Source organism: Nomascus leucogenys, chromosome 18 (assembly GCF_006542625.1).
Source record: "Nomascus leucogenys isolate Asia chromosome 18, Asia_NLE_v1, whole genome shotgun sequence".
Lineage (NCBI taxonomy): Eukaryota > Metazoa > Chordata > Mammalia > Primates > Hylobatidae > Nomascus > Nomascus leucogenys.
This window is the reverse complement of record NC_044398.1, coordinates 80,618,757-80,632,354: the sequence shown is the minus strand read 5'-3', so window position 1 is coordinate 80,632,354 and position 13,598 is coordinate 80,618,757. Positions and strand designations below refer to the sequence as shown.

At 41.6% G+C, this 13,598-nt stretch overlaps 1 protein-coding gene across 2 annotated transcripts in view; it reads right to left on the bottom strand.

Moving 5' to 3' along the window:
• Nucleotides 1–9,080: 9,080 nt before the first annotated feature.
• The window catches only part of MAP1B (microtubule associated protein 1B), a 98,086-nt gene continuing 93,568 nt past the window's right edge, over nt 9,081–13,598 (bottom strand). The window contains exon 7 of one of the 2 annotated variants that reach the window (XM_030798072.1): nt 9,081–13,561. In XM_030798072.1, the coding sequence (XP_030653932.1) occupies nt 13,406–13,561 (156 nt within the window). In that variant the 3' untranslated portion in view covers nt 9,081–13,405. The remainder of the gene's footprint in view (nt 13,562–13,598) is intronic. The other variant, XM_030798073.1, reaches the window with a different exon arrangement.

Sequence of the window (13,598 nt, the reverse complement as noted above, 5' to 3'; positions counted from 1 at the left end):
TTACCTTCTGCAGCTGACCTGCCATAGTCACAGCCAAACCTCCAGCCTCATCACGAATCCGAGATCTTAGATCCTGAAGTCCCCACTCTCCCAGGCTTGTCTCGTACCATGACTGCTGCTGAACCAGCTTGCTCTGTAATTTCCCGCCTGCTAGTCCTTAGCCTTTACCCCATCACCCCAACTCTTGGTCTCCAGAGTCTGCTTCTCTTCCAGTGTGGGCCCCATGGTCAGCCGTCCCGATGTTCTCATTAGCATCTTCATTTTCTCTCACTCCCTTTATCCAGGCTCACTTGCCAGCCTTCGACCTACATCCTTGCACCCAACTATTATGGGTAGAATTGTGTTCCCTAAAAAAGGTAAGTTGTATCCCTAATCCCCAGTCCCTTAGAATCTGACCTTAGTTGGAAATAAGTTTTTATTGAGGTAATCAAATTTAGAATGAGATCATCAGGGTCAGCCTGATCCAATTTGGTGTTTTTTTTAAAAGGGGAAAATTGCACACACAGACTCACAGAAGGAAGATGAGCATGTGACCATACAGGCCCAGGAACACCAAGGCTTGCCAGCAAACACCAGAAGTTAGAAGGCGTAAGGACAGTTCTCCCCTAGAGCCGTCAGAGAAAGCTTGGCCCTGCAGACACCTTGATTTCTGAGTTCTAGCCTTCAGAGCTGTTATTTTAAGCCACACCATTTTTGGTACGTTGTTACTGCAGCCCTAGGAAACTGATACCACCACCATTCATTTTCTCTTTGGTTCTGACTTACTAAGTGTAGATATATAAAGTCATAATATTAGGCTGATTAGATTCTTCTACAAAATTATGGCTGTTCTCTTCAACTCAATAGTCCTTCCTTTAAATGACTCTCATTTTTGCTTCCATCGCTTTTCTATTCTGCGTTAGCTCGAAGCCCTGCCCTCAGAACTACAAGCAGATGTTCTCTCCATCATCCTTCCTACTTTCAAATAATAGGTATCCCCTCCCTCCTTTCAAAGGTTAGGCTCTTCATTTGTGACCTTGGCCCATACCTGCCCACCTGTTCTACACATTCAAGCATTCCCTTTCCGTCTTATAGCATCTCTGTTGATTTCTTCTTCTAAGTCTACAGTCTTATTCAAGACCTTATTCAACACTTTTTAACAGCAAAAAATCCTTTACCCTGCCGTCAGTCAAACTGTTATGTTATGTCTCCTTCCTTATGTCTCCAAACTTCTTGAAAGGGTATCTACACTTACTGGCTCATTGTTCATTCATTAGAGGCTGAGAATTTGGCTTACTGCTTTACCACTCTGCTGCACAGCATGGTCATCAACTACAGTGATCTTTTTTTTTTTTCCTTTTAAATGCTCTGCTCCATTTGGTACCACTGACCACCCCTTATAAGCTTGCTGTCTGCAGCAGACTTACTGTCTGTTCCAGCACTGCTTTCGCAAGCTCTCAAGTGTTCGGTGTATACTGTGTACAAGGCACTATACAAGTGCTATGGAGTTTACAAGGATGAATAAACTATAGATTTTACCCTCAACTTAGATTCTAGTGAGGCTGGCACATCCACACCCATCAATACACAGCTGAAAGGTGTCGTTAGACAAACAGTTAATGTATGTGGGAGTTCACAGGAAGATCGCTTTAAGCCCAGCAATGGGAAGAACTCTAATGAAGGGAATTAATTGCCTGCTTTGTGCATTAATTAGTCACATATGAGTGCCTCAAGCTGCCCTGGGGTCCTCTTTCCACAGAGGTTTGTGTGGTGTATTCATGAGAAAATATTTTAAATTAAGCTAAAATGAACAATTCAGATTAAACTTGTTTTGGCTCTCATCCCGTACTTACCTTGGCCGTGAAAAGGAAGAAAAAGTAAGGCGGTGGGAAGAAGAGAAGAAAGAAAAATGATGAGGTACTATCCTCCCCTCGGTGCTGTGTTGCCTTGGCACCCAGCCCTGCATCTTGTTTTCCCACCTTCTCGTTGGCTGTGGAATCAGGTAGGTGTGTGAGAAGATTGGTTTAGATTCTACAAGAAGTAGTCAGAGGCCTTGAAAATAAGTTGATTATACCACAGTGGCTCACACCTGTAATCCCAGTACTTTGGGAGGCCGGGCCGGAGGATCACTTGAGGTCGGGAGTTCGAGACCAGCCTGGCTAACGTAGCAAAACCCCGTCTCTACCAAAAATACAAAAATTAGCTGGGCGTGGTGGTTGGCACCTGTAATCCCAGCTATTCAGGAGGCTGAGGCAGGAGAATCAATTGAACCTGGGAGGCAGAGGTTGCTGTGAGCCGAGATTGAGCCAATGCACTCCAGCCTAGGCAACAGAGCAAGACCCAAAAAGTTGATTAAAACCTTTTTTTCACACTGAAAACAATTAGTTTTGACATTCTTTGTTGTCTTTACTTTGTGCATCTTCCCTGAAAATATAATGCAGCATTCTGCTTTTTTCTTTTTGCTGCAGGTATCTGATGAGCTTTGGGAAACTCTTAACCACTGAGGAAAGGAAAAATAGCTGCTGTGGTGGAACAAAGAACTTAGAATTAGGTATGAAAAACATTTCTAGAAGCTCATTGTGTCACTTAGGCCCCCCAGGAAGCAGATCAGCATCAGAGTCAGAGGTAGCAGTGAAAGCAGTTTTGGGGGGATAAAGCCTGTGAAAAATGAAAGGAGGTGGAATTGAGATTGGGTGAGGAAAGCCTTCAGGTGGAGGTCCTACATCTGCAAAAGGAAAGGAGGGAGGTAGCACCACTGCCTAGCCTCTATTGCTTGAGAGGGGGGAGACTTCCAACACCCATCATCCCTATTGCCAACAACACCAAGCATAACCTCCTTTCCTACTGTGAGTTCTAGTCTACTACCAAACCTGGTGACACAGGTGCCTGCTCACCAGTGCCCTTCCCCAGTGCATTCCCGATGGCCTTGATGAGTGGCGTGCCACCTGGCCCTCGAGGGAACATAGTCCTCTGCTGGGTCTTCTGGCTTCCTGTGATACATGTATCCACTCTTGCCACGCTGAGACTTGTAATCCTTTTCTCCTGGGTCTGCTAGGTCAATTCGGGTATTTCAGTGGTTCTCAGTTCAGGCTATCCCTTTCTCCAGGCTTTTTTTATGAGCCATCGTTGCAGCAAGTCTGCAACACCCCCTGGAGTGTTAAACCCCTTAAGCATTTTATGGATTCTGAATTAATTATTTAGAACTAATTGGTGAGATTGGCCCGAGACTTTAAACTCCACAAAGACAGGCACTCTGTATCTTGTTCATGGTTGTGGCCCAACATAGAGAACAGGCATTACCATGAGGAGGGGGCTTATAAACATTTATTGAATGAATTATTTTTTATTAGGTTGAAAGGAAAGTCCTCCCACTGAGGTATAATTCCCAGCAGAAATACTGAGATGCTAGAAGCCATATGTCCTAAGCCGAGGTAGTTTAATGCCAAAGAAAGCCTCTTTGGATTTCTACAAAGTGTAGTGTAAGCCAAAATTGACACCAGGAGGAAGGTTTGTGGGGAAAAAATAGGGGGGTGAGCATGGTGTATCATATCAGAATTCTCTTCTACATATGCGTATCACACTTACCTGCCTCAAAGCAGGGAGTTAGGAAGTGATGAAGCTATAACACAAATCTTATCATTTATAGACCAATAATAAAAGCCAATGTTTATTGACCATCTATAGCCAAGTGCCATATTAAATTTTTGTATGCATGATCTTATTTAACCCACAAGAATATGACCATTATTACAGCTCTTTCTATATACAAGATAACAAAGACTTAGAGAAGTGATTAAATGCCAGGGTTTCCCTCTGTGAATTGGAGAGCCAGGGTCAAACCCACATCTGACTCCTAAAGTGCACTCCCAAACTCAGAAGATCACTGTCTCAGTTTAGGTTCCCCCTAAAGCAAGACAGGAGACAGAAATTTGAGTGCCGGTGCATTAGTTGGAGGTGATCTTACGAAAGCAGGTGAGGGAAGGAGAAATTGAGACAGGGTAGAAAGGAGAGCCAACAAAGAGTGCATAATTGTGTGGATTGTGGAAATCAGCTCATTCTTGCTGTGGACCCTCTGAGGGACTGTGAGGAGCACACCTCAGCAGTTTCCTCTGAAAGGCAAGGAAGCAGCTAAGTATTTGCCCATTCAGTCTATTCCCTCATGGGTTGGGAGCACTACAGCCTACTCCTAGTGCAGCGCCATCACACTCCCATGACCAGGAAACACCCTTGGGCAGAGACCAGGAAGAACTTAGATTCTAGTGAGGCTGGCACATTCGCACCTGTCAACACACAGTTGAAAGGTGTCGTTAGAGAAACACCATCCACTAGTGGAGAACTGTCTGCAGATGACCAGAAGTAAGCCCAGGGCAGTGGTTCTCAACCAAGAGTGATTTTGTTTCCAGGGAACGTTTGGTAATGCCAAGATATTTTTTATTAGGCTGCTATTAGCAACTGACATTTAATAATGTCAAGGTATTTTGAGGGGCTGCTATTAGCATCTCGTTCATAGAGGTCAGGGACGCTGCTAAACATCTTACAGTGCACAAGACAGTCCTTCACAACAAGGAGCTATCTGGTCCAAGATGTGAGTAGTGTCGACATTAGAACCCTGGCCTAGGGTTTGCAGATGGGGCATTCACAGGACTTTTTCAGGGAATGTAGATGAGACCCAAGAATGATATTTGTAGCAAATAGCTCATTCACAAATGGTATTTCAGGCTAGAAGAATAATTAATAGTAGCTGTTTCTTGTCTAACTCTGAATATAGATATAAAATATGCAATGATGCAGAGTAGGCCATTATTCTTCGTAAGTCAGATCCATTAGGGAAAAGAGTAAATGGTGATTTATATGGTTTTGCTGTCTGGTTGTAACTGGAGCAGGAGTTTTGAGTTCCAAAATATAGATGCTGTGAAGTGACCTTGCATGAGTCAGTGGAAGGTGATTCCACTGGCACCCTGGGCATAGGTGAGAAAGAGATGAAGTGGAAAAAGGTCTCAGAGAGCTTTGACTTTAGTGAGTCATCAAAGCAGAAAATGTGATGTGGTTGTATTTTCATTAGCTTTTCAAATTCTGAAAATGATCAATTTTTAAAATTTTGCTTTAGGAAATGGTTGGAAAGGAGTGCTTTTCAACAAAGGAAAATTGCCTTTTATTCTAAATAACAGTGTCTTAGCTTGAAAGTAACCTCTTATTTCCCATTGATTTGGCCTTTTTGCTGATACTGCATACTGCTTTGAGGATGTTATTACCTGTGTGGTAACAGGGAAATCCAAACAAACGATGGTGGCAATGCTGCTGAGGTTGTGGCAGTAACCACTGGGATCTTTGTTTAAAACAAAATCATTGCTTGAGCTGTGTGATTATTATGTATGAAAGAGATTCCAGATCTGAGTTGGACATATTCAGAAAACAAGAAGTTTATTCTTGTAAAAAGAACCTGAAAATAAATTTCATCATGGATTTTAAATGCTGGATCAAGGACTATGATGAAGATTTATAAAAGGGATATTATATCCTCTGATGCCCTCAGTGGTAGAATTGTTTGGTTTTTTGGCTTTTGTTTCCCATGATGCTTCATCTCTGCAGAGTTCAAACTTCTAATCCTTAAAACACCCTCCGAAGTGAATATGCATATGATAGTAGGTAGAATAGACCATTAATGCCCATTACAAATGTCCTCCATTGACAGCATGCTGGGCCCCAGCTGGGTACGAGTGTTTCCCAGGCTCTGGCTCATTAGCTCCCATCTTTTTTTTTTTTTTTTTTTTTTTTTTTGAGACAGAGTCTCACTCTGTTATCCAGGCTGGATTCTCCTGCCTCAGCCTCCTGAGTGGCTGGGATTACAGGTATGCACCACCATGCCTGGCCAATTTTTGTATTTTCACTAGAGACGGGGTTTCACCATGTTGGTGAGGCTGGTCTCAAACTCCTAACCTCAAGTGATCCACCCGCCTTGGCCTCCCAAAGTGCTGGGATTACAGGCGTGAGCCACCACACCGGGCTTTGCCCCAACCTTGATCACAAAAATAATATGTCATATGGAGACCAGGAAGGTAGAGAAAAAGAGAGTGCTAGGTAAATGGTGGAGACTGCAACTTAAGATAAGGTGGTTAGGGAAGGCCTTCCTGAGAAAATGACATTTGAACAAAAACCCACATGGGTGAGATTGAAAACCGTGGAATCACCTGGAGAAAAATCATGTCCAGCAAAGGAAATAGCTTAAAGGCCTCGAGATGAAAGGCTGAATGGCTGAGGAATAGCAAGGAGGCCAGTATGGCTGGAGCAGAATGTGTAAGGTGGAGAGAAGTGGGAAATGAAGTCAGAGAGAAGGGGTAGAGGAGGAATGGATTGTGGAAGGCTTCTTAGCCCATCAGTAAAGACATTGGCTTTTACTCTAAGATGAGAACTTACTCAAGAGCTTTGAGCATGGGTGGCATGATCTGACTTAACATTTTTAGAGGATTACTCTACTGTAGCTGCAACATGGAGAATAAGCTAGGAGGGCAAAGATAGGAAACAGGAAGGTCAATTAGGATGCTCCTGCAATAAACCAGGAGAGAAATGATTGACTTGGACAAGGGTAGTAACCGTGAATGTGAGGAGAAGGTATCAGACTGATATATTTTGAAGGTCAAACCAGCAGTACTTGCCGGCCAGTCGATTTGCTGATGGGCCAAAATATTTGGCCTGAACAACAAGAATATGTATTTGCCATTTACTGAGGTAGAAAAGCCTAGGGGAGAAGCAGTTTGCAAAAGGAGATCAGGGGTTTGTTTGGGGACATGTTACATTTGGTTTAGGGTATTTTAAAGACTCCTATTGGATATCCACATGGAGATTTTAATGGGCACTGGATATATGAATTTGAAGGTAAGAGATGATATACAGGCTGCAGATATGACTATAAAAATCATCAGTTTACACATGGCATTTAAATTCCTGAGACCGTATTAAAGCAGCATGCATTTCTAGTTTTAGTGGGGACAATCTGAGCCATGAAGTAGAGCTGTGTCTGTTGGTGTACTGAGAGATCTCCCTGTGAATCAAGCAGACCTCAGAAGCCCTGCTCCACCATCTGTGAAAACATTGCCAGTAACCCCTGGAGAAGTATCCAGAAGAACTGCTCATATTAAACGAACTGGGTGTGACCAAAACTGCATATATGGCTCCAGTGAATTTCCAAGACATACAAGATCAAAGAGGAAATAGTTCTGGAATTATGCAAGGGACCAAGAATTCATGAGTCAGGAATGTGTTTAAAAAAGCATTGTAGGGATATAGAAAATCATCCAGAATGAGCAGTACAATTAAGAAGAGAGAGAAAATATGATCACAGGACCTCAACAGACCTTTGTTGATTTTCTCAGAAGATAGGAAAAAAGAAACTGAAGGAAAGCTGCCGCCAACTTTTCCCCCTCCATTGTGCCTAGATGGGGGGAGAAGGGGATGTAAACAGCAGGGCAGGGTTCAGGTAGGGTGACTAGCCCTCACTGGTTCCCAGGGACTGAGGGGTTTTCTGGGACACAGGACTTTCAGTGCTGAAATCAGGGCAGTCCTGAACCAAGATAGTTGGCCACCCTGGCTTCAGGCCAGAAGGAAGGCTTCCTGGAACTGAACAATTTGGCAGTGGAGTAGACAACAACTTATTTACTATTTAATTTGAGTCTGATAGATGAAATTAAAATCTGTGATGATTTCTCACCCTGAGTGCTCACATGCTTAACCCTTTAATTTCTGGAGGGATTTCAGAATCCTTCTTAGCAAGCAGTGATTTCTGATAGGACCATTCAGTGTAGCCCCATGGTTTGGAGGGGAAATGTTAAGATCAAAAGGAGTGGATATGACACACAGAGGGATATCATAATAACTCAGGACAGGCTCTGGGGTCTTTTGAGGCTAAAGGACCATCTCTGCAGACAGGCAGGGCCCAGTCCTGGAGGTCTCTATTGAGAACCTTATGGGCATGTTTTTTTGTGGCCACATGGCGGGAAACTGAATTGCCAGAGCCTCCCCATTTACATGCTGCCATTGTGAGCAGTCTGTGCTTCTTAACATATGCTGATCCTGCTCTCTGCTGAGACGCTGTGTGAGCTCTTGCCTCTGCCTGGAATTTACTTTTGGTCCAACCAATGCATGCACACACACACACACACACACTCCAGAGTCCAACCAATGCGCGCGCACACACACACACACACACCCTCCAGAGCTCAGCCGAGACATCATTTGCAGTGCTTTTCCTGTGGTCACCTAAGCTCGCTCTTGAATTTTAGGAGCCCCCGTCACAATGTGGTATCATTGCCTCTGCTGGTCTGTCTGTCTTCCCCCAATCAGTTAGGGCAGCAGTTAGGTTATATCTCGTAATATAACCCACTGCCAGGCACAGGGTAAATGTGTAATAATCATTTGAATGACAGGGAGGAAATCCTCCTCTTGTTAGGTATTCTTTGCTACATATATAATCACTTTTTCCCAACAACTGCTAGTTCCTGGGTGTGAGTCAAATCCACAACATATTATGTTAGTTAGATAGAGGATATTCTGTAACAGTGAGCAAGGAACTAAGAGAAAAATAGGTACTGAGCACAACTGCTGAATATGACAGATTCTGGTCTGGTCTATTTTTTCTTTTTTTTTTTTTTTTTTTTTTTTTTTTAGAGACAGAGTCTCTCTCTGTTGCCCAGGCTGGAGTGCAGTGGCACAATCATGGTTCACTACAGCCTTGAACTTCTGGGCTCAAATGATTCTCCCACCTTGGCCTCCCAAAGTCCTGGGATCACAGGCATGTACCACTGCACCCAGCTATGCTTTTTTTTTTTTTTTCTTTTTTATGCAATAATTTTAATTGTTCCTTCCCTTCACCTCCCAGTTTCTATCCTTAGACGCTCACATCCTCTAGGGCTTGGCTATAAAAGTTAACGAGGTAGCAGTTGCAAGCATTAGCAAGACGCTTTCGGCAGTTTGCCAAAAGCCAGGGAGCCCATCTTGAAAAGAACGTGGTCACCCCCTGCCATCATGCCCTGACTGCCCAGCATTCTGTGTGAGTGGCAAAGCCCAACTCAGGAACACAAAGCAAAAGACAGCACAGCACACACATGAACTTTTGCCACTTTTGTATTTTATTGTGGAACTGAGTTTTTTTTTTTTTCCTTTACATCAAATATCCTCAATGGAAGAGGGGATATTGCACACAAATATCATAAAAGCACTACATATTACTTTCACTGGAAACTAATTTTCTACATTAGATATGACTGGATAGGATAGAAGTGATGCAGGATTATAAGACATAATACCATACACAGCTGCAGACTGACACAAACACCATTCAGAACAAGAGAGAGGAGTGTGAAGTGCTTCTCAGCCGGGCTCAAGACCACTTCTTTCCAGTGCTGGAAAGAGGGGCTGCATGCAGTGTAGGAAAAGCGTGTCTCTGAACTGCCACAGGGTGTTCTCGAAAGGGCAGCCCGGTCTTGATGCCACTTCTCCATGGCTCCTGTTTTGGGGAGCTCCGAACAAGTGCAGAGAAGCTGCCTATTTTTTCCCTTCCTTTTCAGTTTTTGATGCTGCCTTTAAAAATCAACTTCATGAAGTCACAGATTTTTTAACAGTAAATAGTTTTAATACCAGGTGAATAACCTAATTGCTTTCAAATAAATGCTCATCCCTAGGCTGCTTTTGGTGTATTGTTCAGTTGGTTAAAAGATAAAAGCTTACAGTTCCTTTCAAATGGAAACAGGATCTTTTCTTCTAAATCTGAAGCACAAAAAAAAAAGTTATTATCCTAACTCACAATATCATTACTGAGCAGGAACCTCCTGTGACAGGTGACTAAAGAGAGGCAAGAAAAGCAAATTCAGAATTGTAGAGCAGCTCCTAAGAGCTGAAATTTGGTAATAGAGGGAAAATGAAAGGTGGTAAGATTTCCATTAGCAAATGATTAAATCTTAATTAAATGAGTATTGGAAAGCTCCTAGACTGCATAAGCTATTGGAGACACTTAAAACATTCATATACACTGGGGAAACCATTCACTATGATATGTAACGTTAAGAAAAAAAATTTTTTTGAACTCCATGGAAAATGGTGTTTAAAGAGGGGAGGAGGGTAAGTTAGTCATTGTATCCAGTCCCACCACAAGACTGAGAAAGCATGCACAGGGCTCAGGGTTTTGAGAAAGGGGACAGAATTGGTTAAAATTGAAAATGGAGGATCATCTCTAACATTTAGTCTCTGCAGAATTTTGTTTAAGAATACTACCAAAAAGGTCATGATCATGAGTGCTATCTCGATAGAATCCCATCGTTTAAACAGAGTGTAAATTCCTTCCACTCAAATATTCAATCTATACAATTGGATTAAGTAATCAGTATGAACAAAGCTCCTAGAAGTCTGTGTCGATCTTTAGCTCTCACCATGAATGTACATGGTACATTGTGATGGCTGTTACTAAACTAATCGTGTATTTATGGAACTAGCAAAATTAGGTTAGTCACACAGGCAGGAAAGGTGTCTGGAAGGACAGGAGCAACCTGTAATGCGAATATTGGTTTTCTTGGTATACTCAGGCTCTGTGGTCATTATTGAGAACAATGGATGGAGAAAGGTACTGATAGAGTTCATAGGAAAAAGAGCCAGCTGACTAGTGACAGTTTTTACATACTTTTCCCATTAAATCCCATAGCAAAAAAAAAAAAAAAAAGAGAAAGAGAGAGAGAAAGTGAGGAGGGTGGAGTGGTTATAACTGAAGACTGGCTATAATTCTCCTACAATGTTTATAGTTTTTAAAGCAAAATAATGTACATGTTAAATACATTTAATTTGGGAAATTGGAAAATAACTTGCATCTTCTGTCAAAGAAAAATCAACCAGAGGTCTGGATTTGGCAAGAAGGCTGAAAATCTGGTTTTCTTCCCACGCATTATGTAGACCAATTCAACTTAAGAGCTAACCATTAAATAATTATCTGAGTATCTTAGGTTGTCTTATAAAATAAACTTGAAGTAGATGAGTTTATACTCAACGAAATTCATTTGCGTCACAATGACTTTTCCATCATGTGTTAATTTCTTGTACCCTTAATATGTTATTTTTCAAGGACTTGAAAGAAATGGGGTAATAAATAAAAGCTGCATTTCTAGAGAAGCCTAACAAAAATAGAATATTAATTTTCTTTAAAAAAATTAAACATTTGAAAAATGTAATTCACAGCATTAAGTAGACTGCATAGGTCCTCAGTGAAAGGACCCTGAAGAAGCATTTTTTTTAAACCCTCATCGTAGTTAGCAGTGCAAAACATAGACTTATCAGACAAAAATAAACTAAAATGTTAATTTTGAAATAAATAACTAACATAGAAAATAAAATGAGGTCATTGTTCTCTACTCCGTAGATCTTAGAGTCTGCAGGAAATGTAATGTGACAGAGCACAGCACAGTTGTCACGGAGAAGTTTGCCGCATCTGAACACTGGGTGCATTGATCTGCAACTTGAAACTTGATGTCAGTTTTAATCGTGATCTGGCTTCCCAGGTTCACAGTTCAATGATGACAATGATGGAAATTTTCTCTAAACTCTACATGAACGGTAAGAGTTGAGAATTCATTTGTTTTCAATGTACTATTTCTTTTATTTTTTTTCCAGAAAAGTAAATCCCAAAGCAAATTTGTGCTAGGGTTCTTTGAACTTGGCTCTTTTACCTCATGGTTGAAGATCTTGAAAGAAGTATGTAGGATACCACTGGGTGATGTACTTGTCAAGGCCCTGAAAAGTAGCCTACCATGCCATTCTCCCCCACTCTCAAGTAGCACTTTTATGTTATGGGAATCAAGGGGTGGGAGGTATCATTATTCCTGGTAGTTATGGGTTTTTAATAAATATCATTACTGCAATATCAGACTTCAGTCTTGCCAGAACTTCAAAAAACATTATTCAATTTTTGTCTTACGAAACACTTAAAAAAAAGACTATCACTTGAGAATTTTCTTTGTAATTTCCTGTAAATGAAAACATTTGTTAAAAAGTTCATCTATGAAAAGTTCTCACATATCTTAAAAAAAAATTCTTCTGTACACTTGTTCCCATAATTATGTTGAAATTAATGGAAAATTTAAAAAGCCAATGTAAGACAAAGGAAGGTAAATACTGTACACTTGCTGAGAACCTCCTCCACCATAAGATTCACTGTTTTCCCAGTTCTGATCATAGAAGCCATTTCAGTCTTGAACTTGCAGTAGTAAAGAAGCTGTGAAAGGCACAACTTGTTTGACTGAGAGGCCACAGGTGCACTGAAGTAGGATTCAACACACATGACTCAGCATCAAACTGTTGGACCAATCAGATCAGCTTCTAGTACCCCCACACACGCTCACCCACGTGCTCCTTTAAGTATCTATAATCCTATATGGATGTTTTATAAACTTGCTGTCTCACATTAAAAAATAAGTGCATCAAGTATCTTTGTACATTCAAGTCACTTCCTAAGGCAAATTGTCTACCATATGTACTCCCAACTGCTTTGGTATTTGCTTCAGTTAATTGGGGTGGACTTGGGTGTTGCTGCATGCAGGTTAATCAACTCAGAGTGGACTAAGTGGGTGGACAAATGCTGGGAGCATGCCTTAGATCAATCTACTTGTGTGTTTAGAGTCTGAGAGTTCTGAATGGGGCCCAAACCACTTGCATGGCCAGTCTACACTCACTACATTATGTCAGTGTGCAGCCTTCAAACTGAAGGAGCTTAATTAAGATGTGAAAATATCACATGCCCTCATAACAAGTGTTGTTCTTTTTACTTTCTTCTAGCCAACTTGTTTTAGAAAATTAAGACTCTTTTTGATGACTCAGACTGACAAAAATGGAAAACTTTGCCTATGTAGACTAAAGAATGCCTACTGCCTGAGAAAATGCAGACCTAATTGTTGGTTTATTTTCTCCTTCTTACCCCACCCTGCTCTCTCTTTTTCTCTCTGGGTATCTCACCAGAACTCTCTGTCATTACATCTCCTTCTCTTGCATTCCTTTTCTTTCTCATTCTTTCTCTCTCACTCTCCTGCATTATCTTTGTGCTCTCACTCTCTCTCACTCTCTCCCGTGCTCTCTCTCTCTCTAAGACAAATGCCTCTACCTAGCAGAAGTCAGTTGGGTTGGCTAGTGCATGGTTTCCAAATGTTCGGCAGAGATGAAGTGGGGTAGGTAATTTTGCAGGAATTTGAACCCTATTGTGGGAATACTGTTATTTCCCTTAGCAATCAGCAAAAACTGAGAAATTTAGTGACTTGCATCACCATGACACAGTATAGCATTTGGCAGGTAATTGTTCAGCGACTTAACTAGATGAATTGACTTTTTAGAAAAGGTGATTTCAAATTGAAGAATTTCTGGAAACAAAGTTCAGATCCTGTGGTGTGGCTGGCCTTGGTTTTTACAGTTCAATCTTGCATGCAGGGAAGGATTCATCTTGCATAACCACTGTGCTGCTGCTTGCTAAAACCATGATGTTGAGGTCTTGCTGTTTCTCATGGGTCTCCTGGTACCATTCCCTCATCACTTCTGAGTCATGAGTTGGGATCAGTGTCACCTGCAGGGAGAGGAAAAAAAAAAAAAAAACAGCTATT